The following is a 26,995-nucleotide window of genomic DNA, read 5'->3' as shown; positions in this document are numbered from 1 at the left end:
GGTTTACATATGTGGCCCCTAAGTCACTTTATTTCTTACAATTCACTCCTGCATGGCCAGAAACACCAACATGCCCAATGTATATAAAACATGCAGGGTCACCCGCTGTTGCGCGGGTCCGATTTGTAATGTGTAGCTGGTTTAATATATTAGCAAATTATTTGGTAAATAGACCAAAAATGCTATTTAGAAAATATGCAAAATCTCTGATTCGAGAAAAAAAAATTAACTAAAGAAAATTTAATTTCAATAAAATGAACTTAATTTTATTGCAACTATTATTTCTTTTAATTTAAAGTTATACTTTCACTTAAAAAATAGAATTTTTGCCTGCTTACTTTTTCGATATTAAATAACTTTGTAGGATTTGGCAGCTTTAGTTTGAGAGCTGTGAAAGATATTCGCCAACAAACAATAAAAGAGACAGAGAAACAAACTTCTTATTTTATATATATATATATATATATATATATATATATATATATATATATATATATATATATAAAGGGGTGTGGCTTATGGGAGAGTGGGTGTGATGCCACCATAAATGGGCCACAGACTGTTAGAAAGTGGACATGCTTTGTTTGAATCAGGAATAGGGATTACACTGATCGCGAGTGTGGCTTATTTTGACCCAATTTTGCCCAGTTAAATGTTGGGAGGTAGGATACAAGTGATCTCTCAGTAATCTTTTTGGACGAGAGACCACTCCTGATTGGCTAACGTCTATGAACTAGGTGGGCTTGCTGGACATTAACTCATACTTGTCAACTTTGGAGATCTTCCATCCGGGAGATCTCCAAAGCTGCCGCAACCTGGGAGCATGGCCACGCAAATCGCGTCATCCTGGTCCCACCCATCTGTCAAAACTATACCAACCTCAGCCTAATACACCAGGCATCGGGGCAGGATCACCGATTAGCTCCGCCCCCACCCACTTCACTAACGAAGTGGGTAAGATGCGGTAGGTTGCCCTGCTCTCCTGGGAGCCCAGGAGAACTCCCAAAAATTAGGGAGTTTCCCAGATATCCCGGGAGAGTAGGCCACAACAAATTAATTCAATTGGTAATAGGTCCGCTTTGTCTATGAGGGTTTTTTTTGCCATAGGGATTACGAAGGATCAAGACAAGAAGAAGATTCCAGCCAAGTATTTAGTATGGCCATTGCACTACAGAAATTTTATGGGCACAATAATATCATAAATAACAATGGTCCCAAAATAATGATACATTTCTATTACTAAGAAGACACAGTACTAGTTTTATTTATTTTTTGCAACACTTCTAGTGCCACAAGAAAGGGCACTATATTTTAACAATTTTACCATGGTACCTGCTGGGCAAGGGGTAGCAGGAGGGGCCAAATGCTACTTAGCATTGAACCATGCCTCTCTAGGTGCGGGAGCTTGAATGTTTGTTCGGAGCACACACCACGCCACCCCCAAGTAACACAGGTTGTTACAGAAGGGGAGGGAGGGGTATTTTTTCACTTTTTTTATTTCTTTCTTTTTTCCCAATCTCAGACAAGACCGCATGCAGTTTGAGACATCTCACCTCTCACAACCATTTCATTTTGTTCCAGCAATTTGGCAAACTGCAGTGTGATGAATTTCACACTTTATACTCTTTACATGGAATAAAAATGATGACAGCAATGTCTAATGCGGCATTTTGTAAGACAGCTATTTTTCAGTGGTTTGGCCTTTAATAAATCTGGCGATTTAAAAAACTGCCAAGAAAATTGCTGAAAAACCAGCAGTTTAACAAAACCACACTTTAGTAAAATTTCCCCCAAGAGCCTTACACAGAAGTGTTCAGACTACATGCTACTGTTTTTAGCGGATACTGGCCGTTCTGTCTTCCTTCTCTCTGCCTAGACTGAATGAAGGTCTGTAAGGTTCTTTAGTTTATAGATTGATTGGTACAAAGAAGTTTACTGTTGATACAGTTCCTGCTAACTGTTGTACATTGGATAAAATATCTTGGATTACAAATACACAAAAACTTATTTATTTATTGTTATCATTGCCAGCCTGCTTTATATCTATAGGTAAACAAAAAACAACTTACGAGCTAAGTTTAATAACCCAGATAGCCAGTGGTTCTCCTTCAAACCCTCATCTATCCCCCATAAAATAAAAACCCTTAGGGATATTTCCATAAATTTTATCTACCATACCGTCAACATTTGGGAGCATCAATTTCATTCGTCAAGATAAAAAAAATATACTTGCTATGCTTACACAACATTAAATAGTCAGTAATTTTAATACACTAAAACATGAATAATCAGCCTATGATCGCTAAATGAGATTACTAAAATTGTCTACACATTTTGATGGCAAATTTAAACACTCTTACCAAACTGGGCCTATGGCAACTACCACAGAAGGCAGAGAATGCTTCCCCACTGAAAATGCAGATGTGCTGGTAGTTATGGTCATCAGGCAATCATACTAATGGGGGCAAATTTATAAAGCTGCGGGTTTGAAAAAGTGGAGATGTTGACTATAGCAACCAATCAGATTCTAGTTATCATTTATTTAGTACATTCTCAAAATGACAGCTAGAATCTGATTGGTTGCTATAGGCAACATCTCCACCTTTTCAAACCCACAGCTTAATAAATTTACCCCATGGTGTTCCATGAAATCTGTCCAATTTGGCTACCAACATGTTCCAAATTGTACACATAGCTGAATGTTTGGAGCTCATGTTGAATATACAGATCTTAATTTGTGTTATGGTCATGAAAGATCATGCACAGATTTTATGCAGCCTAAACAGGAAGCACCAGTGCCAATTAAGGGCCAAAGATTATAATCAGATTAGTTAGGCCACACAGATGGGGAAAAGTTTATTGTAACATATATGGAACAAACTGTGATAAACAACATTGCCCACCAGGTATTGTAATTAACTATGATGATTATCTCTTAGAACTGCCAGTGTACTTCACTTCAGAACTCTTCAAGATCAGTCTTATATTTCAAAGCAATGTGTAATTTGGTGGCACTATACAAATAAATAATACAAAAATAAATGCTACAGATGTGATGAGAAATTAAAGCCATCAGTTCAAAATGAATACAATCTGCAGACTATAAACAAGTGGTCACATGGTGACTAAAAACAACTTGACACAAAAGCTGCAGCGCTGCGGAATCAGTGGCGCTATATAAATAAATGGTGATGATGATGATGATACGGAGACTAAAAACAACTTGACACTTTAGTGGTTACATGGAAACCATAAACAACCTGACAAAGAAGTGGTCAAACTAATCAGCATGTCAACATTTCTGTGTCAGATTGTTTGTAGTCTGTGACACTTCGGTATCACGTTGTCTCTGTGTGGCCACTTTGTGTCAGGTGTTTTTAGTCTTCATGTGACCACTTCGGTGTGAAGTGTTCTTAGTCTTCATGTGACCATTTCTGTGTCATTTGTTTTTAGTGTCCATGTGACCATACTGTGTAAGTTGGTTTTAGTCTCCATGTGACCATTTCTGTGTAAGTTGGTTTTAGTCTCCATGTGACCACTTCTGTGTAAGTTGGTTTTAGTCTCCATGTGACCATTTCTGTGTAAGTTGGTTTTAGTCTCCATGTGACCACTTCTGTGTAAGTTGGTTTTAGTCTCCATGTGACCATTTCTGTATCAGGATGCTTGAAATCTCAAACACCTGACATAAAAGTGGCCACATGGAGCCTAAACACAACCTGATACAAAAGTGGTCGCACAAAGTCTCAAAACAATGCAACACCGAAGTGGTACCATAAAGACCACAACAATCTGCTACAGAAGTAGTCACATGGAGACAACAAACAACCTGACACAGAAGTGGTCAACTGAGATTTCAAATAACCTGGCACAGAAGTTATAATATGAATATTAAAAATAACCTGATAAAGAAGTGGTTACACGGAGGTTAAAATCATGCTGATACAGAAGTGGCTACACAGAGACTGCAAACAACCTGATTATATCCGGATCATCCATTAGGAAACCTAGGCTGTCGTCCAGGGCCCAGTATGCACTGATGGGCCTGGATTACCCTAACCCATTTTTAGTTTTTTTCACAACTGGATTGGATGAAGGGGGCCCAAACAAGTATGTTGCCTAGGTCTTAGACCGGCTCTGAACATGATACATAAGTGGTCACATGGAGACAACAAACTACCTAATGCCAAAAGTGTTCACATGAAGAATCCAAACATTCTGATACTAGTGGTCATATGAATACTACAAACGATCTTCTACAGAAGTGATCACACTGAGATTAAAACAAAGTGATAAACAAGTGGTTGCATAGAGACTCAAAACAAACCTGACCAAACCTGACACGTAGGTGACTACACAAAGATTTGTAACAACCTGATAAATAAGTGGTCACACAGAGTTTTCAAACAACCTGACCCAGGAGTGGTAACAGGGAGATTACAAACAACTTGACACCAAAGTGGCCAAAGTGGCATGAAGGCTACAAATAACCTAATACAGAAGTGGTCACATACAGATTTCAAACAACCTGACACATATATTGTCGCAGGGAGAGTACCAACAACCGGACAGAGAAGTATCTAATGGAGATTAAAACAACCTGAAAAAGAAGTGGTTACATGAAGACTGACACAGGAGTGGTTACACAGAGATTTCAAACAGCCCGTTGTAGAAATGCTCACCCGTGTCCGAATGGCGAGATAAAGTACAAGCAACAGTGCACTCTGTTATCTTGGATGTTTTTCCGATTCAGTCCACTCTCATCCCGAAAATACTGTTCAAATTGCTGGTCTACATAGTCGGTAATGGCCTTCCAGCTGTAGCAGAAGAAATAGTCATTATATGTGCTGCTTTGTCAATCGTTTACAGAGTTGTAATTCAGAGTGAGCTGGACAGGAACCTTACCACTCTGTGTTGTTCACTGCATCTCCAAAACCTGGAGTATCTACTATGGTCAGCTTCAACTTCACTCCTTTCTCCTCAATGTCCACTGTGTGCTTCAAAATCTCTACTGTCTGACTGATCCTTTCTAGGATGAAGCAAACAGTGCATAACAGAAGGATCCAAGCATGGCATAGTCAATATAAAACTGGGATTCAGAATAAGTACTGTTTGTTCACTCAGAAAATAATTCATAACAGGTCCTCTGAGTGCTGCCATAATCCTGTGAAAAACCGCCCTGTGAAAAACTGCCCTGTTAGAAGCAATGCATGCTACAGCAGATAATAATTCGCCTCCTAGATCAATGAATTAGACTAAAGTTGACCATGTTGCCAGCAGTTGGCCATGTTGCCAGCAGTATTAGACAATAGCTGGTGTGCAGTCCCTAAACAAGCACAATGTCCAAATACAGCCAGGATATAACCGTTTTAAGCCTATTTAGTTAGTTATCGTCTACCAAACTAACAGGCCTCCATGTAGTCTGGAAGTGATAAGGCCACGTGAACCAGGTACTGAACATCCAGATTGTGTCCAATTTGCTAAGCCATTTGTATGGCCAAATTAAAAAGTCAATTACTTGGCACTCAGGTTAGCAGCAGGATCACCTGTTGTGTGTCAGGCATAGTCTAGTCAGTCTGTAAACAGTCTTAAGAAGGAAACTTTCAGTTCGGCTAGATCAGAGGTGCACAACCTTTGGACTGAGATTCAAGTAGGATCCCAGATCCTGTTTATTTATATCTAATGAATGCAATGACTGCAAGGGCAAAAGTTCCAGGGGTGCACTGCTATCGCTCCAACAGCTTAGAGGGTTATGCCTTCCCCGTCAAAGCCCCATGTGTATATGTCAATTTGTCACCATTCGGCGGGACATGGGGCCCTTAAACACCCCTGCTTGTCTGAATACATTCTATTGTGAACAATCTCTTTTGGGGTTCTAGAACAATGGCACACAGGTACTTAGGAGTCCCAGGACAATGGCAGACTGACACCTGATAAAGTACTGATATAGATATCTATAACACATGCATATACTATTCCAAGCACAATAAATTGCCCTTGTCTGAGACCATTGCATATAACAGCAATTGTTAAAAGATGTATAATATATTTAGATTTGATCTCAAAGTATTTTAAGATTATTGTGCTTTAAACTAGTGAAACATGCCAATGTGTGTTTTTACAATTACCATAATTATATTTTCTAATTGTATGAGTCCTAAATACACCACAAATAGCATATGTGTGATGTTAGCTGTGAATTGTTCTATCCATACATAGAATAAGGACAAAAGGAGGATTACAAAGACAGAGAGGAAAGGGGACCGGCCTCCAAAAAAGGATGTCCTTCCCAAAGGAGACAGCTGCTACTATCGTACATATATTTTGTTTTATTTGCTGGTTATAATGTTCACTTCTGAATCTACATCCTGCCTAGCTTAGCATGAGTATTCAACCTACAGGCTTTGTACTGTGGTAATATCATATTATTGATGTAATATTCTATGTCTGCAAATAGTGTATTCCATCAATTATCCTTCCATGAATATGTTATGTCTCAAAATAGCACAGGTTTTACTCTGATATATTAGTTACTCTGGTAAAATTTTGCATCAAAAGAAAATATATTTAACAAATGTTTGCCTGTGTTTGCAATCTACTACAGCTGAAGCAAATAGTACAGTGCGTAGTTTGATTTTCACTGGTCACCACTAAAATACAAGAGTACACATCTGTTGGAATAGACTTGTATCCTGTAACAGACACAATGTTATCAAATGCAAAAATATTTATATCTTTCCTTTGTTGAGAAACCTTGGATTATTCAGACATAAAACAGGATCTAGAACAATTTAACAAAACTAGTATTATAATTATGTTGCTAGATTTGTCCCTATAACTTGGGAATTAAACCTGGTAGAGGGCACAAGCAATGTTATTATTGCCTGCTGTCAGTGTCCAGCATATTATACTCAGGAATGACCAGCATAGTATATGATCTACATTATTTTATTGCCTGTTATCAGTGTTCAGCATATTATACTCAGCAATGATCAGCATAGTATATGATCTACATATTATTGTTTGCTTTCAGTGTCCAGCATATTATACTCAGCAATGATCAGCTTAGTAGGAGAAGTAGCCCTGTGCTGTTGTAATGATATATCTAATCTCATGGAGCTTGCCATCTATGACAGGCAATGGGAGAGTGTGTGGAGGGCAGCCTGATGCAGGACAGGCTGCATGGATATGACACAGACACATTTTTTTTTAAAAAAAGCACTTTCAAATCACCACTTTTGCCTACATGATTCCACCCACCTGAGGCACGGTACGCACCTTGCCTCATGGCACACCCAGGAAACAATAGTTTGAGGCACAGGGACTTTACCTGAGACATAATCTTACAAGAGACAGAGCCCCCAAAATGGCACTGTCCATAGGAAACAGGGATGCCTTGCAACCATATACTATAAGTTATATCACTCAAATTTAAAGTAGCACAACATAAGTTAGCAAAGTATGTGATGTTTCTATCTGTCTCACATAATATAAATAACATGGATTACACAGTGATGTTATTATGAGTAGAAGGGGAAGGAATATTTTTTACCTTCTGCATTGAGCAACTTCCTGTCCTTGTACAGGTCTGTCAGAAACAGGCTGTTCACTAAGGTAGATTTTCCTAGGCCGGATTCTCCTGGGAGGGCGCAGAAAGCAAACAGATCTATTCCAGCATCTTTAGCCCAATATTCTGCAAGCCACCACTTTAACGGATGAGATATTTATATCTGAGCATCATGCATAGTACTACTCACACACACACAGATAAAGTATGTATTAGTCTTATTAATGGATATAATATTAGTCTTATAAATGGACAGAAAACCAAACCCCTACATTAACATGGGATAGGTCTCTCACCGGCCACCATGAGTGTAAAATCAAATCCTTTCTTCACAGATTTCCGGTGGACTTGATTGGGTAATGTTGCAAACCCAACATATTGCTTCTCTTGGTCCTGTAGAGGGAGACAATTAGACTGATAAACCAAGGTATGGATTTGTGTTGACCTTAAAGTCCAATCTTTATATTCTTACATTCTCAACATGTGCTAGTAGCCAGTAAAACATTGCTGATACTTGTGGCAGTGGCCTAGTTTGAAACAAGGTTCCACAACTTTGTCTTCTGGTCCTTGACATAATGGGCAGCCTGACAAACCTAAACAACTTATCTTCTGGTGCTCTGTAAAGTAATCTGTTTTGGTGCCATTTGAAGATTCAGCACGACAAACCCAATGAATAGCAATGTAACTGGAGATTTCCTGGACATTGAATGCATCCGAGAAATCTTCTTTCTTTGAGCAATCCCAATACAGGGGCTCATGTTAAGGTAAACACAAACTGCGTTCTTGGCATACAATACGCTTTTTAGATCTGAGTATGCGCACAAACCACTATTTTCGGAACTAGTGCTTTGACCACTTGCCCAAAAGTAGAAAAGCGTATTATATGCGAAGAACGCAATTTGCGATTAACTTAACATGAGCATCAGTGTGTTCTTTTTAATCAGTGATTGGCAACATGATATTTTTCAGGGCCCTCAATACGGGATCCTGGCTCCACAAGAGGGCTGCAAATTATCATTGTGAAATATTGGATTACATAATCAAATCACAGCAGCAGCAGGATGTGTTCACATTAGAGATGAGCGGGCTCGGATTCCGCTAATCCAAGCCCACCCGAACAGTGCGGCTCCGAACGGGATCCGAGCACTGTTCGGATATTTCCGGCGGGCAAAAAATTGAAAACGGGGCTCTGTCGTCCAAGTCTCGCGTCGAATCTCGCGAGGGGTGGGAGGGAGGGCCCAGAACAATTCCATCTTGTACCTCTTTTTTTGGCATTATGTGCTCAAGCTACCTCGGTGCAACCTTTTGGCCTAAAAACAATATTGTGAGGGTGTTCAGAATAGACTGGAAATTAGTGGAAATGATTGTTATTGAATGTTATTGAGGTTAATAATAGCGTAGGAGTGAAAAAAAAACCACAAAACTGGTTTTTAGCACTTTTTATGTTTTTTTCAAAATAAATCCGAATCCAAAACCTTAAATCCGAACCAAAACCTTTCGTCAGGTGTTTTGCGAAACAAATCCGAACCCAAAACCTCAAGCAAATCCGAATCCAAAACACAAAACACGAGACACCAAAAGTGGCCGGTGCACATCCCTAGTCTAAACTATAGGCTAACTTATGTTTGTAACTTTGTATACAGCACAGCCGCGGATGCTTCTTTGACAGCGTGGTGGCTGCTGTATAGTACAGCGCTGCGCGGCAGCTCTCTCGCTTTTTTTTGGGGTGGGCCCCTGATGGTGGCATGGAAATTAACTAAGGTAAAAATATACCAGCTATTTTATCCCACCAACAGGCTTACAGACACAAGGACTGTCTGGCAGTGGCCTCTATAGTACTTCTTTTATTTCTGCTACAGACCATTAGTGATCCATCATTAAACCGGTCACAAGTGATGCTGTTCCTCCATCTAGACAATAATTGGTGTGTGTGTGTGTGTGTGTGTGTGTGTGCTCAGTAAAACTGCATTGTGTGTTCTTCATAACTGCAGACCTGACGGTCTAATGTAATATGGGTTAACCATTCAGAGGCAGACATGAGTCATATGAGCTGAATATGGAAATAATAAACAACCTTCCTACTCCAAGGACAACGCAAATGTAAATCTCACTATTAAAGGACACACACATCCTGTAAGTCATTTACTCTAACATGTCACATTAGTGAGGGCAAAATACTTTTTCCATAAATAACCATATCCAGCCTTTCTAAAGTTTTTTCATTTTTATAAACAAAACAGAACATATTGTTCTCTATATAAAGCATATGTTGTGCTACAGTTACAATAGCTTAAAGCACTAGTGTGGAAATAAGAATATACATGTACAAGCTACACAGGGCCACCTATGTGTGTATTGTGATCTTATCCATCTACCCATATCCATATCTACCATATTAAGAGGGGACTTAGCCCAGTATAAGCTTCCGGGCACTGCTGGTCCCATTCATTTCCTATTTCATATTTGCCTCTACATTATATATGTATTCAATCTTTCCATTTGCCAGCTGCTCGCCCATCTACCCGGTCACATTCTTTGTGTGCCTTTCCCCCATTTCAGTTGTTCTCATACCACGTTATTCACCCCCTACACTTTACATCCTGTGTATTGCTGAAATACTCCCTTCATGGTTATTTATTAACTAACACACAACTTTGCTGTAACTATATGTCTTCCATTTCCACAGTGAACTGCAGGAACAAGCAGCTTGTTACAAAGCAGTGAGTATGCAGCATTTGAAGAGTTAATGATCTCCTCTAGAAATAGCTTTGTGCACAAACATAACTGCTCATACATACAGTGACCATCAACTATAAATCTTCCAGATTTTCTCATTTCCCTTTTTTCCTCTTTCCCACGGTACCCTCACCCTGCTAGCTGTACCCCTTACTGACTGCTAGTTACCTTCAGCTTCATAGGATAGGTTCTCTGTGTCAGAGTTCTGGGAGACAGCAACCTCTCAGCCAAAAGTTCCTGAATTATGATGGCATCCATACCCACAAGGAACAGCCGCTAAAGAGTTACCACGCCAGGCACTCACACCCATTCATCCCCTCCCACCACTGACCACATCCATGTGTGTGTGTGTGTGTGTGTGTGTGTAAGCTAGAGAATGTGTGACTGCCCTCCCCAGCCTCTTCTCTGGAATTTCCTGTAGCTTCCCATTGGAAAGAAAATGAAGTTTAAGAGCAGGGAAGGTAAATAATGGGAGAAGCAGAAGAGGAAGGAGACTATTAACCCCCAGAAGCCAATTCTAACCTGGCAGAGAGTGAGGTTATCTTTACTGCTGGCAGGCAGGGTAGTGTGCTGCAGTAGAGTACACTGCAGAGTATCCTGGCTATTAAAAATATTAGATTCATGAATCATTTTAAAGATCGCTTCTTGAACAATGTTATTAATATATATTAGCGTTTTGGATACAAAGTAAGATATCCACATTTGTTTTTCACTATTGCTTAATGAAAATAATAGTTTTCTTTGATTACTAAAATCTGTCTACTTCCCTCAGCTTTAGTAATACAATACAAATATAATTTAGAAATAGTGTCACTAATAAAGGGTTTTAAGAAATCCGAAATCCTAGCCCACTTCTATTATGCAGTTTGATTGCACACAATTTTCAGCTCCGAACCGCAGTTTGAGGGCTGAGAACAGAAAACGCAAGCGATGTGCGGCAGTTTTCAAATTCCCAAAGCACACGCAGTTTACCAAATAGAATGTGTGGTCTATAGAAAACCATGTGCAGTTTATAGAAAGCCATGAGCAATTTATAGCAAAGAGCTGGTTTCACATCATACCTCTTGCAAAGATTCCAATTCAATTAATTGAAAAAGTTATAGTCAAAGCTATAACCCTTGCAAATGGTTAAAATAGAGGATTAGAATTTCATCATGGTAAAAAACACTATGCATAACACTGAAATGTAAAAAAATAAAAACGAGTAATCAAGTAATTTACACTTATCATGCTGAAATGTCATGCAGCCTGAGCTAACTAGCCTATCAGAGGCAGGTAAAAAAAAAACACTTCCTTTTTTCTGGCAGTTTGACATGTGGTTTTGCAAACTGCTGCTTAATAAATTGTGCGGTTTGTATACTTGTCATTTGAAAAACTCTGAATGGCAGTTTCAAAGTCCAAGGTTTCAGAACGCTCCATTTCATGTGCGGTTTGGGCTTTAGAAATTCTCACACTTTTCAAACCGTGCGTAAAATTGGCAAATGTGTTTTTGCACTACCGCACTTTAGTAATTTTACCCCATTATCTTTCTAATTCACAACGACATATATTATAATATACAGTGCATGCCACTCAGTGCTGACAATTCACTTATGGATTCAGCATCTACATGTAATTTAATGGGCTTGTACAAATAAGTGACGTTACATGGGAAGCGTTGGTTTTGACAGAAACTGGACATGTTGGTTTTTTAGAAATCCAAAATAGACTCATGCAATACATATTGATGGTGTAGGTTAGCAACTTTTTCAAGACTACTACCAATACCAGTCTATATGTCATGGGGAACATTTCCAAGTCCTACATTTAAGTGTAAATATGCCTCTTCTATTACATCAGATGAAGTTTATTGTACCTATCAGAGTTAGGATATCTATTCCTCTACAGCTGTCCAGACACAGCAGTATGTGGAGAGCACAAGAACATGTGACCAGAAGGGAAGGAGACAGCACATTATATTACTGATATATATTAATATAATATCTGTTACAAGATAGGAATGATGTGTTCTTTCCACCTCTAGTCTATGTAAAAGACTCTTCTCAGATCGTCTAGGTCACAAGGTAAGAATTACTCTCCCTATGTTGACCTCTGACACTTGGGGGGTGAGGGGCGATGCAGCACTTGAATAAACATTGCTATTTTGAATTTAGATGTCTGTCTATGTTCTCACTGTGCCCATACCATCCAACATTCCAAAAGAAATAATAAGGAAAATATAGACTACACATCTGTTATGATGCCTATAACTATGATCCAATAGTCATGCCTCTAATTTGGGAGGTTGCGCCACCTTTATTTGCTGGATATTATAGGTGTATAAAGGCTCATACATTGTAATGCATACATAACACATGTAAATGGTCTCACACTAGAAATATGTGTTTCTAGTCTTATCATACCCATAACCATTTTTATTTGTGCTGCAGTAGCGGTCCATTTTCCTGTATGCTTTTACTGTATGTAAGCTGACAATAAGCTCTAAAATGCTGTGAAAAACACTTAGCAATAGAGTGTTTGCATTTAAAAATCATTTTTTACAAGCATTAAACCACAAGTAAAACATAGGAGCAATGGAGCCTAAGTGTACCAGGTCACTGCAGACAGGAGCACTATCGCAGACCTTTATAAGCTGAAAGGCACAGTCCTACCGACATCATATTCACTCTTGTGTTATATAGGCATCTAAAACTATATAAAGGTCTGTTGGGCAGTGCCTACATGTAGATGCTTTGTACAACCATCTGCAGGGCCAAGCTGGTCATGTGCTTGAATGTAAATGTTCTGCCTACTGGCACGTTTGAACATCCTTCTTAACTTTTAACTTTAATTTAATGTATAGACTGACCCCCAATCTCCGCCACAGGACAATGTACTCTCAGTGACCATCCACTAAACCAGCAATGTCTCCTAAAGAGCACAATCTCCAACCATAGAGGCTTGTTTAAAGATCTTATCCCTTATCTCATTTTTTCATGGAAGTGGCCCCTGTGAGACAGGTCGGGTCATTGTCTACCAAGGCTGCAACTAAGGGGAGGGGCGTTGGACAGCTGTATGATGGTATAATAAATAGGGAAGCAATGCTGGTAAGATATGAGGATAAAGATGGTATACTGTTGGGGGCCCTGTTGAGATAGAAGAGGGGACCCCAAATTTCGGTATGTAGGTTGCAAACATTTGGATTTACTGTTTAATTTGCTGGGCAATAAACTATTTGAAATGGCAAAAGAGGAAGCTTTAAGAACCACAACAACACATATTCATTTATTTCAGCAGGTTTATGGATTATGCAAACAACATAACATAAAACATCTCATGATACACTGCTGTTTATGGACACACAAAGTAAAATCACACAATGGGTGATGTTATATTGCATTGAACGGGAAAACCCTTACCCCTTAATATAACCTGCCCCCTATGTATTTAATTGGGGGTCCTCCATGCTCATGTAGCAAATGGGGAGGTGAGTATCCGCTCTTCTGGGATTCCCCCACCCCATTTCATGAAGCTTCAGACTGCCTTATTTTCACCATAAAACTGCTGCAGCTCATAACCAAGCAGGGGCAGGCTGGGCTGGGAGCATCTGCCCCTCGGGCCAGTCCCATAGTGGGCTACTTTGGGCTGGGACACTGGGCCATGCTTTTTTTCCATTAAAAGAGTCGCGTCATGCTCCCTGGGCTAAAATTTGCCAGCCTGTAGCCAAGTATAACAATCTGGACTGTACAGATCAGTCCTCTAGCAATGTGAGCCATGGTTTGACCCAGCATCCAGGCTCTAGGTATTGGAGGTAAGGAAGTTATAATGGAATGAGGTGTGGTGTGGTGTGTGTGTGTGTGTGTGTGTGTGTGTGTGTGTGTGTGTGTGTGTGTGTGTGTGTGTGTGTGTGTGTGTGTGTGTGTGTTTTACATTATGGGGGATGGATTTTCAAAACTGAAAAACCTTTCAAGGAGCCAAGAGACACTTGGTACTCAACAGATCATTATATCCACATATCAAACAAAAATGAAGCACAATTTGATTATGAGGAGTCACAGGGGGATTTGGTAGCAAAAAGATGGACAGTAGGTAGCAGTGGATTAAAGCTACCATTGGAACTTGCTTGTGCACTAGTCATGGATCACATACTTTTTTCCATTTCTTATTACTTACTGGAACACTGATATTTAAATTGTAATTATAACATACATCAAAGGTTAAATGTTTCAACCTGCGAGTATCCAGTGGGTTTGAAAAGTGGAGCTGTTACCAAACAGATTCTAGTTATTATTAATTTAGTACATTCTATAAAATAGTAGCTAGAATTTGGTTGCTATAGGCAATAGCTCCACTTTCAAACCCACTGGAAACTCGCAGCTTGATACATTTACTCCCAAGTCTCATAATATAAAAAAAGTATTTTTTTTTAATAAGCAGCAAAATATCTTCCCTATGGCTCTCTGTTACCTCCTGGCAAGTTCTTTCTAGTACTACAGAGTTTAAATGGGTAATATCTGGGTCTAGTTACAGCCCTCCAGCCCAGGTTACCAGTCCAAACATCATTATTCTAGTCCACCACCAGTGGGGGTGTATTATTTCATTATATAATTTAAAGGACCTATAAATACAAAATGCAACTAGATTAAGCTTAAAAGGGCGTATTGAAACATTGACAAATGTATAGGTCAATGTTTTTATACCATAACAGGTGGTACACAGATATATACACTGATATACACTGATCAGCTCCAACATTAAAACCACTGACAAGAGAAGTGTAATAACATTGATTATCTCGTTACAATGGCACCTGCAAGGGGTGGGATATAACAGGGCAGCAAGTGAACAGTCAGTTCCTGAAGTTGATGTGTTGGAAGCAGGGAAAATGGACAAGAGGAAGGATCTGAGTGACTTTGACAAGGGCCAAATTGTGATGGCTAGATGACTGGGTCAGAGCATCTCCAAAATGACAGGTCTTGTGGGATGTTCCCAGTATGCAGTGGTTAGTACCTACCAAAAGTGGTCTAAGGAAGGACAACCGGTGAAACTGCGACAGGGTCATGGGCGCCCAAGACTCATTGATGCGTGTGGAAAGCGAAGGCTAGCCTGTCTGGTCCAATCCCATAGAAACACAAATTACTGAAGAAGTCAATGCTGGCTATGGTAGAAATGTGTCAGAGAACATAGTTTATCGCAGCTTGCTGCATATGGGGTTGTGTAGCAGCCCATGCTGACTGCTGTCCACCGCCAAAAGTGCCTACAATAGGCACATGAGTATATGCCAGAACTGGACCATGGAGCAATGGAAGAAGGTGGCCTGGTCTGATGAATCACATTTTCCTTTACATCATGTGGACGGTCTGGTGCGTGTGCGTCATTTACCTGGGGAAGAGATGGCAGCAGGATGCACTATGAAAAGAGGCAAGGCAATGTGATGCTTTGGGCAATGTTCTGCTGGTAAACCTTGGGTCCTGATATTCATGTGGATGGTACTTTGACACTTACCACCTACCTAAAAATTGCTGCAGACGAAGTACACCCCTTCATGACAACAGTATTCCCTGATGGCAGTGGTCTCTTTCAGCAGAATAATGCGCCCTGCCACACTGCAAAAATTTGCTCAAAAATTCCCCAAACCTCAATCCGATCGATCATATGTGGGATGTGCTGGAAACAAGTCCGAGCCATGGAGACACCCCTTCTCAACTTACAGGGCTTATAGGATCTGCTGCTAACGTCTTGTTGCCAGATACCACAAGACATGTTCAGAGGTCTTGTTGAGTCCATGTCTCGACAGGTCAGACCTTTTTGGCGGCACAATGGGGACTTACAGAATATTAGGCAGGTGGTTTAATGTTGTGGCTGATCGGTGTATATTTGCTAAATGATATGTTAATTTTAGGGTGTTTGAACAACTGCCCACCTCCCGCTGACTAGCAGACCACTGTAGGCCATAGTGGTAAGCATAAAGTCAGGGACAGAACAGTAAACACTGTTTTCTGTCCTCCCATCAGGACACCTGCGTTATGGTGTACCAAGCCACACAAACTTCCCTCAGAGCTTGTTGCATGCCAGCGGGTGGGTGGGAGCTTGGAGACAGAAACAAGAAGCCGCCCACCCAACTCACTGTGTAAAAGAGAAGGAAGTGAGCAAAGCAGAGGCCACTACTGAGCATTAACATTCAGGCCCATGTGTCAACTGCATATGCACCAGACCGGCAGTCAAGGGAGGTCGTCCCAGATGTGCCAGGCCTCCCTCACCTCCAAGTAAGGTTGAAGTTGCACTCCCGGCATACCCCATAGTAGTAAGTCCAGTGGATTGCACTAAATGAAAGATGACAACTTAGTGCATGTCTGCGACCATTTACCATAAGTGAAATGTTAAGTTATTCGTAGCTCTTTTAGATATACAGTATGTATATCTATATATATATATATATATATATATATATATATATATATATATATATATATATATATATATATATTACATTTTAGGTTTCATAGGCCTTTCAAAGTTTAACTCTGGAGTTCTCAGGCAGAAATAGAGGTTGATAGGGCAGCTGTCATTAGAGGTACTATAACACTGGCAATATTTGTACTTGTGCACCAGAGGGCAGCACTATTCTGTGGATGAAACATTGTGTTTGCACAAAAATTATATTTAGTGCATACCCTTACTTTTAACACAAAAATATAGTTTGTATTATTGTAATATTACAGTTAACCCTCTCTATATCATTAGTACGGAACATAGGAAACAACTGACATCACTGTTGACATAATTTAATTGATAACACCTCCTGCAGACTTGAAGAAACTGTAGAACTCCTTCATTATACTTCTCCTCAACATTATACCTCCTAACATTCCATTCAATAAGCAGCTTTCATTAAATACTGAAGGTCTCAGACAGAGGAGTCCTGCAGTATACAGGTCACGATTTCTGCTGCCCCCTCCTCTAAAGACTGGAAAAGGGGTAAACATTCCAGCCCGATCATCCAAGTCACTTGCTGCTGTGGGGTAACACATACTTACCAACTTTTTTAAGTTGGTGTCCGGGAGACTCTCTGTAGCAGGTGGGCGTGCGGGGGGGCAGGGCGCAGAAATCGCGTCATTTTGCCTCCGCCCCCGCGACGTAATGACGCAAATCGCGACATTTGACAGCGGGGGGCGGGGCTAAACTCCGCGATTCACCTGGAATCGCGGCGTTTGGGATCTAATTCCCTAATTCTGAAGTGGGCAGAATTCTGGAGATTGCCACACTCGCCCGGGAGTCCGGGAGACTCTCGCAAAATGCGGGAGTCTCCCGGACATTCCGGGAGAGTTGGCAAGTATCACCCCAGCAGGGTTGATCCCTGGACAAATGGAGGATATGGGACAAGGGTACATTTATAATCACAGGTTTACTGGTCCTTTAAGAAGCCAGACAGATATATTGTCGAAAACCAATGAAACGATGCATCCAGAAAATGTATATAAAAATCCAAAAAGGAACAGTATGTAGATAACAGGTATTTTGTTCCAAAAGTGCACTACATCCAAAAATATTGTTACCCATCAAATGTTGTTTCCTCTGTGTAACCTTAGCCGTCAGCCCTGGTGTACCATTCATGTAGAGAAGCACAAAAGCTTTGACTAATACAGATGTGTTATGATTGGGGTGGTAAGATTGCAGATTTAAACCACTACTAAGAGTGAAGCTGTTTTGTCAGCTAGTATAATTGCCTTAGTACAAGTTTTCTGTTATTTGATACTGCTGGGACTCTGTCAATGCACTTACAAACACTTACATAGCCTCAGCTATGCCAGTCACAGTAATTCTCTGTTAGTCTAATTTCAGCGTTATAGAACAACTATCCCAAGCGCTATGAGGATATATACTCAAGGGCAGCGATGGAGCCGACTGTGGTGCATTGCGATTCAGGCATTGCATTGAACGCAGCACTAGGGATCAACAGACTAAAAATGCATTGAACTACATCCAAGGTCCATCTGGCAATTACAGTCAGCACCATAATTCATAGTAATCAGTAGATCATTAATCTGAGGTCCACTCATGCAGCCTTAATTAATGCAGTATAGACCAATGCATTATGGGAAATTCTATAACTACAGATGGGTATCTATAATGTAACATTTATGACTTTATTATGTACATTATTTAGCCAATACTGTTTTAAAGACTGGAACAGGAATGTTGTTGTATTATTTGCCACACTATATGAGAGAGTGAAGAGCAACTCAGTATATGTGTACCTCCAACAGGAGTATAACACTTAATTGCTGGGCCCCATAGCAAAATTTTGGGGTGGGTCTGATGATGCTGGCCCATCCACACACCCACTCTGTACTTCTGAGCATGGGTTGTAGCTGGCGCATGAGCAGCGATGTCCCCCATTGAGGACGGACCAGTATCGCCATGAAAACCTCACAGTTCTGCCATAGCCTCCCAACATTGATTCAAGCAAAATCAAGTCAATATAAGCCCTGCCCTGACTCATATATAACACAAACCAATTCAGACAAGCTACTCCCCAAGTCACTCAATCACATCAATTTTCAGACCAACCAACCCATTTTACAACAAAACCCGCCCACTTTTGGGTTGGATCCACCCATTTTAAGGTCTGCGAATTGGGAGTTAATGGTACAAAACATCTGGAATATGAGCATCCTAGAATAAAAAAACATTAGGGAACAACATGAGAAAAGATAGGTGCCTAGGGAGGGGTGAGAGATAGCGTGCAGCCTGATACCAACAGAGATAGAATGAAAGAAAGCAGTGTTCATATATAGAAAGTAGGCACCATGGGGTTAGACAGTTGTGCAGATCATGCTCAGAGGAGGTACAGGTGGTGGAGGTCTATACATTTACAACCTAGGGTAAAAGAGGACAAATGTGCAGGCAAGGAAAGGGTACAAGGTCCCACAAAGAAGAGGTCCTGCCCAGTCTGTACAGTGACCCAGAGAGAAGGAGCAAAAGGAGTGGGTCTTCTTACCGTGGCAAGGGTCTGAGGGCGGCCCTCATGGGAGCCCAATGTCAAACCACTTCTGAAGCCATCATAACCTGCTGTCTGCAAGAGATTAAACAACATGACTTTCAGGGACCGGGTAAGAAGGAGCAAGGGGGAAACATGGCACCCACCTTCAAAACAGGTAACAAGTGAAAATAAATGCTTATACATTGCAGTAACAGATATGACTTTTTACAATGCAGAATTGGACCATGAAACCGGCAAAGCACAACTTATCTATAACCAGCAGGAAGTATTCCAGATGGTTATCTGATGTTTAAGATGCCTTAAAGCAGGAAGGTAGTCCTCATAGCTCGGTGATAAAACATTAAATATATGGAACTCATAATTGTACGCCATATGCAAAAAATGTGGTCCAGATGTAATTCCCTTTCAAGTACATGCAATGTGTAACACAGGTTGTATTACATACATGAAGATGTGTTCTACATTCATGCTTTGTAAATGTGTTCCACACACAACTATTGTGGGTAGTACTGACCTGACTACAAAGCAAACTGTAAAATGTTCCAATGTTGTCTTACAATAAAACACAAACTTATTTTGTGTACCTTCATCAGATAATACTCATCCTATCTTTCCACTTTAGGCATAATCTGACTTTCCCAGTAATTGTAAAGTGCTCTGCTCTTATGAAAATCAGCCTCTGATCTGTACCAAAAGATGTTGTTGTTTGGGGAGGAACAAATACCCCTCTGCTCTCAAACCTTAAATCAAGGCTAATGTCATCCTCAGAAAGTTGGTGGTGTAGGAATAACACTGACAAGTCAGCAGAAGTCAAGCACACCTTACAGACAGTAATGTACTGCAGAGAGGGACATGAGCATAACATTGTTTGTTGAATGCACCTTAGTGATGGAGTAGCAATAGTAAATCACATGACTTGGAAAGCTCAGGAAAATACATTAGTGGCCCATATATTTGTGAAAGAGCAGTAGTATGCATTTATATAACTGCCAGCAGCTCCAACTTCCGGTGGCAAAAGAAGTGTGGTCTCACCTAAAATAGGCATGGTTTGGTGGACCTGGAATCGGTTTGGATGGATCATGTAGCCTAATGAAGCCCAACATTCCTGTTGGGAATGTGTTATGTTTGCTACTGTATATTTTGAAGCAGAGAATGAAGACACTAATGATTCATTAAGTTTTCTCAGGCAAATAGTTACCAACTGTCCCTAATTTTTAGTCCCTGTTATGGACGGCTGCCAAGTACAATTCCCCTTTTTGGTATTTTGGATGTGATTCTCACTATCTAATCTCATACAGTGTTTCTTGGCAAAAGAAAGTGCAGTATGTAAAATGGAAAAAAAATACATCATAATCAAGTTAAATTAGCATATTAAGATGGACATTGAAGTGCTCAAAAGTCCTCTTAGACAGTACCCACAGTGATGTGCTTAGGTGCATATGGCCAGTAGCAAAGTGTCCCTGAAAAGGATTTTAAAGTATTGGTGACTATGCTATCTACTATCCCTTGGTCTTAACAATAAAACAACTATAGGAATCTATCACCATTAATCTTTGTAATCCAGTACATGCATGAGCCAGGAGCCCAGGAAAATAAACTCTTAAAGATTGCCAGAAAAAAAATCATCACTATTCTTCGAAAACTGGGATATACAATCTACACACAAGGACCTATGTTCCCACAATAACGCTTGTGTTAGTCCACTATTGCTCAAACCTTGATACAGACTTAGCAAGCAATGCAAATTAACGTACAGTGACCGGAGTAGAGGTTAACAAGAAATTATAATTTATTAGGACGATCTATAATTAATTAATGTTATTGTTATTATTGTCATCCCACAAACATTGTATAGAAAACAACCAATGTCTGACATGGTAACACTGGTGCATTATGGGGTAAGGGCAGGGGGTGACAGGCACTGCATGTGACAAGAGCAGCTGCAGTCACTGACACACAGAAACAAAACACAAAGCTGCCTCACAGCTCAGCCAGGTGCTTGGAGTGTCATAGTGTATGAAGCATGGACTGTCTGCCAAAGAAGGAAGTCATTCACACAGCTACCTCTGGAAGAGAAATCTGCTACACCTCAATGCTTCATTAACAGTATCATCAGGAAGCATAGACTAAAATCTAACTGATGGCAGCAAAATAGTAAAATATGCCAAGCTCAGCATCATCCATGTCCATCATAATCAATCTTTATATAAACAATAGTAAAATATATAAACAATAACAATATATAAAATGACACTGTGTAAGTAATGGCAATGGTTAACATGTTCACAGGACTTTCTCAGAGTTCCGAGGCAATGCAAAACAACCTTGGTGTTGCCCTTTGGCCTCTTGAGCCATAAATTGAACAATATATAAAGATTGAATTTTGTAATCTTAAATAAATCTTAAATATATGTTACATAGTTTTAAATAAATACTGTATATATTTGTGAATAGTTCTACTTGAGGTCTTACAAACAAACCCACATTTACATTTAATGGTCTTTTAAATAGTGATTATGAGAAAGAAAATGTGAATATAGTGTGAACGTCTTTTTTAATGTGTGTCATTGACATTGACTGTCAGGGTGTGGATCTGAAACAGAGTACTCGCCCTCCATTTTCCTACCACATGGTACAAACTATCTCCCAGCTACTGTTTCATTTCTGTACATGCAGGCAACTCTCTGCTCACCACTGCTGTGGTGATCCCTGACAGCAATAACAAAATATTTCCCAAGTGGCCGCCGTAGGAATGCGGAACCTCCCCTCTAACGGTTTACCTCCCCTTTAATGCAGTATTACTTATGAGAGGAGTGCACAGCCACCCTTTATTTCCAAAAACACAATGACTTCCCAAAATTAATAACAACTCATACAAGTGGCTGGCTTCAAAGCATCATGTGCTTTAGTAATGTGGTCACAGTAATTAGTGGGTGTGATTTGGTATTTTAGGAAGAGAATCAGCACAGAGATAAACATGGTGTTTGTGGTGATGACACTATTTGTCCAAAGTAGAAATGAAGCCTGGGAATTGGCGGTATAATTTACAAAAGGAAACACTGGGCCTGGTCCAGAAACAGTTTAGGGAGCAGGAGCACCTGTGTTCATCCTAGTCAGTGCTAGCTCCACAAACTCACTGGCAATTAATTCATAAAAGTGATTGTAAAAGGGATGGATCCAGGGCTCCTACCTTTAGGGCACAGAGTTGTCCTATATCTCCATGGTTTCTAACTGTCCCTACTTCCTAGGGACAGTCCCAGATATTAAAGATGTGTTTTTGGATATGTCCCTATTTTTCAGGATTGACTATCTATAGAATGTATGTGATCCTGTTCTGTACTGTGGATGCAGTCATCACTATCTATGCCTATACTTGGTAACAGAAGTTAATATCTACTGAAGAGTAATAGAGTTTAAGTGCTGTAAAATAGTATTACAACCAGTTACAGTAAGCCAATCACAAGGCTTGTAATGTACTAAGTCCACCAATACAGTGCCACGTGTCAGTGATGAACTAACAAAGTAGAAGGCCCTGGTTCAGAAATTAAATGGACCCTCCTCACCCCACTTACATGAGGCCATTTACAAAGCACACAGGATGCACACAGAAAATGTCTTGGTTTTGCAACTGGAGCGTCTGAAAACGATGAGGTGCAGGTCTACACTCCGCTCTCTGGAGACTCATCTACTACCTAGAAGTGCACTTAATTGCAAGTAGAGGTGGAAAATTCTGAAGAGATACACTGTGCAAAACTGTACATGTAACAAAAAAATCAAACCTGATACAACTTTGGAACCACCCCTTTCAATAAAATAACCTTTTCCATTTTTCCATTACGGTACTCCTGTTAGCATTGGTTTAGCCTGAGGTATAGTTTGAAATAACCATGAGAATGTGGGGGGCATATTACATGGGGCAATGGTGTGAAGCTTATTATTGCATTGCTCTGAGTGAGCCAGGAAATGTGCTTCTCCATCTTAGTGCAACATGTAGGTGCCATCATGTTAAAAAGAATGGAACAAAGACCACCAGCTCTTACATGGTGTAAAACTAATCTCCTATTTCAGAGTAGAAATGACATGGCAATACACGCTTCTTAAAATGTGTTTTCCCCACCTGTTTATTTCATGCAATGATCTAATTTCTGCCACTGCTTAGCAACATGAGGAGCATCAGTGTACCTACTCCGTACTTCCGTAGGAACTCCTTCACTGCACCCAATGCCTCCCTCTGCTGTGCAAACTACTGCTCCTATGCTACATAAACCTATGCACCCTGGTGGACATCTAGGTACAAACCGATAAGCATGGAGGGTACAAAGCTGCTTTTGCACGATATTAAACTATGTACTATAAGGATATTATACTTCATATATGACCTTGCTTAAGTGCTCTATGTTACCAGACCCATACCTGCCTACTCTCCAGGAATGTCTAGGAGACTCACGAATTCCCCTGGCACTTCCCCCTACGATCAACCCTGTGAGATCTCCTGGATGGTAGGTTAAACGATAAGTAGTCCAGACCACCTATATACCCCAGAAGATTTTATAATCTCATAGAAATAGAAAACCATAGAACACCACATAGGTGTTGTATTTGTGAGGTACCAGAGTGCAAATTTGGGGTCTGAACATTCTTACCCAATATGCCCTTTTTTAAACCTACCTCCATGTGCTTCACTTCACTTCACTCAGTCTGGTGTTTGGTGTACAACAGAGATCCCATACCAATGACTAGTATACAAAGCTGGACCCAATCTGGTGTCTAATATACAGTCATGGCCAAAAGTTTTGAGAATGACACAAATATTATTTTTCACAAAGTCTGCTGCCTCAGTATTTATTATGGTAATTTGCATGTACTCCAGAATGTCATGAAGAGTGATCAGATGAATTGCAATTAATTTCAAAGTCCCTCTTTGCCATGACAATGAACTTTATCCCCAAAACAACATTTCCACTGCATTTCAGCCCTGCCACAAAAGTATCAGCTGACATCAGGTCAGTGCTTCTCTCGTTAACACAGGTGAGAGACAAGGCTGGAGATCACTTTGTCATGCTGATTGAGTTAGAATAACAGACTAAAAGCTTTAAATGGAGGGTGATGCCTGAAATCATTCTTCTTCCTCTGTTATCCATGGTTATCTGCAAGGAAACACATGCAGTCATCATTGCTTTGTATAAAAAGGGCTTCATAGGCAAGGATATTGCTGCTAGTAATATTGCACCTAAATCAACCATTTATCGGATCATTAAGAACTTCAAGGAGAGAGGTTTGAATAGTTGTGAAGAAGGCTTCAGGGTGCCCATGAAAGTCCAACAAGTGCCAGGATCGTCTCATAAAGTTGATTTAGTTGCGCGATCGATGCACCACCAGTGCAGAGCTTGCTCAGGAATGGCAGCAGGAATGGCAGCAGGCTGTGTGAGTGCATCTGTACGTACAGTGAGGCAAAGACTTTTGGAGGATGGCCAGGTGTCAAGAAGGCCAGCAAAGAAGCCACTGAACTCCAGGGAAAATATCAGGGCCAGACTGATATTCTGCAAAAGGTACAGGAATTGGACTGCTGAGGACTGAAGTAAAGTAATTTTCTCTGATGAATCCCCTTTCAGATTGTTTGGGGCACCTGGAAAAATGCTTGTCCAGAGAAGGAAAGGTGAGCGCTACCCTCAGTCCTGCGTCATGCCAACAGTAAAGCATCCTGAGACCAATTATGTGTGGGTTGCTTCTCAGCCAAGGGAGTGGGCTCACTCACAATTTTACCTAAGAACACAGTCATGAATAAAGAATGGTACCAAAACATCCTCCAAGAGCAACTCAAAACATCAAAATTATCGGTCCATGGCCAAGAAACTCCCAGACCTTAATCCCATTGAGAACTTGTGGTCAATCCTCAAGAGGTGGGTGCACAAAAACCCACAAATTAGAACAAACTCCAAGCATTAATTAGGCAAGAATGGGTGGCCATCATTCAGTATGTGGCCCAGAAGTTGATTGACAGCATACTAGGGGCGAATTGCAGAGGTCTTCAAAAAGAAGGGTCAAGACTGCAAATATTGGCTCTTTGCATAAACTTAATGTAATTGTCAATAAACGCCTTAGAAACTTATGAAATGCTTGTAATTTTACTTCAGTATACTATAGCAACATCTGACAAAAAGGTCTAAAAACACTGAAGCAGCAAACTTTGTGAAAATCAATTCTTGTGTCATTCTCAAAATTTTTGGCCATGACTGTACAAACCCGAGCCACACCTGGTGGATAGTATACAAACCCAAGCCACACCTGGTGGCTAGTATACAAACCCAAGCAACACCTGGTGGCTAGTATACAAACCCAAGCGGCACCTGGTGGCTAGTATACAAACCCAAGCCACACCTGGTGGCTAGTATACAAACCCAAGCCACACCTGGTGGCTAGTATACAAACCCAAGCCACACCTGGTGACTAGTATACAAACACCAGCCACACCTGGTGGCTAGTAGACAGTGCAGTTCTATATTCTGGTAACTGGTGTCTAATGCATTTCCTCAATCTGGATATATATAATATATGTGCATAGCAGTCCCCCAAATTAGTGATCAGTGTGCAAGGATGACCTCAATTTGGTGGATCATGCACTCACAGGCCACATCTACATTAGTCACAAACATTAATGAGGCTTCTGCATTTCTTGCCCTAGACTGAACTTCACTACTCTGCCAGTGTTCAGTGCTGGAGAGGTATCAATGCTCTGTTGGCCCTTTTGTCACCCACTGCTCTTATTGGCTATCTTCCGGCTGACACCTCTATTCCCTTCCAGGACACAATGTTTTTCTGTGGGCACTTTAAGGACATGGGCAGGACTAATTCCTGAAATCCCCTGCTTAAAATGCAGAAACACCCAGTTACTGCCTTTTGACAGACAGGTTGTTTAACTCTGACACTCTTTGGCAAACACTGCAACCATGTGAACAAAGTTTGTTTCCAGAGTAAAACATGTTTCTAATGAGTGCCATAATTTAATAACCTGTCAAATGGCAGCAACAGTTTGTTTCTACATTTTAAGCAGGAAACTTTAAGTACCAAATATAATGATTTAAATTAGGCAATATCGCTTTTGAATAAGATACCTTGATGAAAGATAGGACAGTACTAAATATATTACAATATATTTAAAAATGTGTGGATTGCTGTCCTTGAACTTAGATGTGTTGTGTCTGCTTTACTTATATTACACAAGCCAGAGTTGAGCACATTTTGCAAATGAACGATGTCACGGAAGTCTGGGTCCACTAAGTGCATACTTTAGGGGTGACAATATAGAGAACTGATTACTATACATTTAGATACATGAATAAACAATTCCAGGACAATGGGCAGGAAATCCGACTTTTTGTTACTTAGAGTCACGTAATATGCAAATTCCGTAACCTTACAACAGAATCTTTTCCTGTGTAGACTATATGACCTAAAATAAATTCTTGCTGGTCAGACAAATACTGAGATAAGACAATGTTGTGAATCTTAATAGATTACAAAGGAAAAGTAAGAATTATCATGGGGTTGTTGGGGTAATTCTTCTTAAACAATTCCTCAAATGAAACCCTACATGCTACACGGTACATTATACAGGATAGTACTGTCCAGATTTTAGAACCATGTTTAACAAATAGTTCAAAGAACTTATTATGTCAAGAACTGCCATTTATTATAAGAGTGGAAATAAGACA

At 40.3% G+C, this 26,995-nt stretch overlaps 1 protein-coding gene across 5 annotated transcripts in view; it reads right to left on the bottom strand.

Annotated features, from left to right (window-relative positions):
- Positions 1 to 26,995, bottom strand: part of SEPTIN5 (septin 5) — a 58,241-nt gene that overhangs the window by 17,607 nt on the left and 13,639 nt on the right. For 2 of the 5 annotated variants that reach the window (XM_075216436.1, XM_075216443.1), the window contains exons 3-7: positions 19,281 to 19,355; positions 7,861 to 7,957; positions 7,550 to 7,636; positions 4,903 to 5,026; positions 4,680 to 4,814 (exon numbers count right to left, since the gene is read on the bottom strand). In XM_075216436.1, coding sequence (XP_075072537.1) covers positions 4,680 to 4,814; positions 4,903 to 5,026; positions 7,550 to 7,636; positions 7,861 to 7,957; positions 19,281 to 19,355 — 518 coding nt within the window. Of the gene's footprint in view, positions 1 to 4,679; positions 4,815 to 4,902; positions 5,027 to 7,549; positions 7,637 to 7,860; positions 7,958 to 10,468; positions 10,616 to 19,280; positions 19,356 to 26,995 lie in introns of those variants that run through there. The other 3 variants (XM_075216451.1, XM_075216460.1, XM_075216469.1) reach the window with 3 other exon arrangements.

This window comes from Mixophyes fleayi, chromosome 1 (assembly GCF_038048845.1).
Source record: "Mixophyes fleayi isolate aMixFle1 chromosome 1, aMixFle1.hap1, whole genome shotgun sequence".
NCBI lineage: Eukaryota > Metazoa > Chordata > Amphibia > Anura > Limnodynastidae > Mixophyes > Mixophyes fleayi.
The sequence above is the reverse complement of the archived record's forward strand: the minus strand, read 5'-3'. Positions and strand labels throughout refer to the sequence as shown.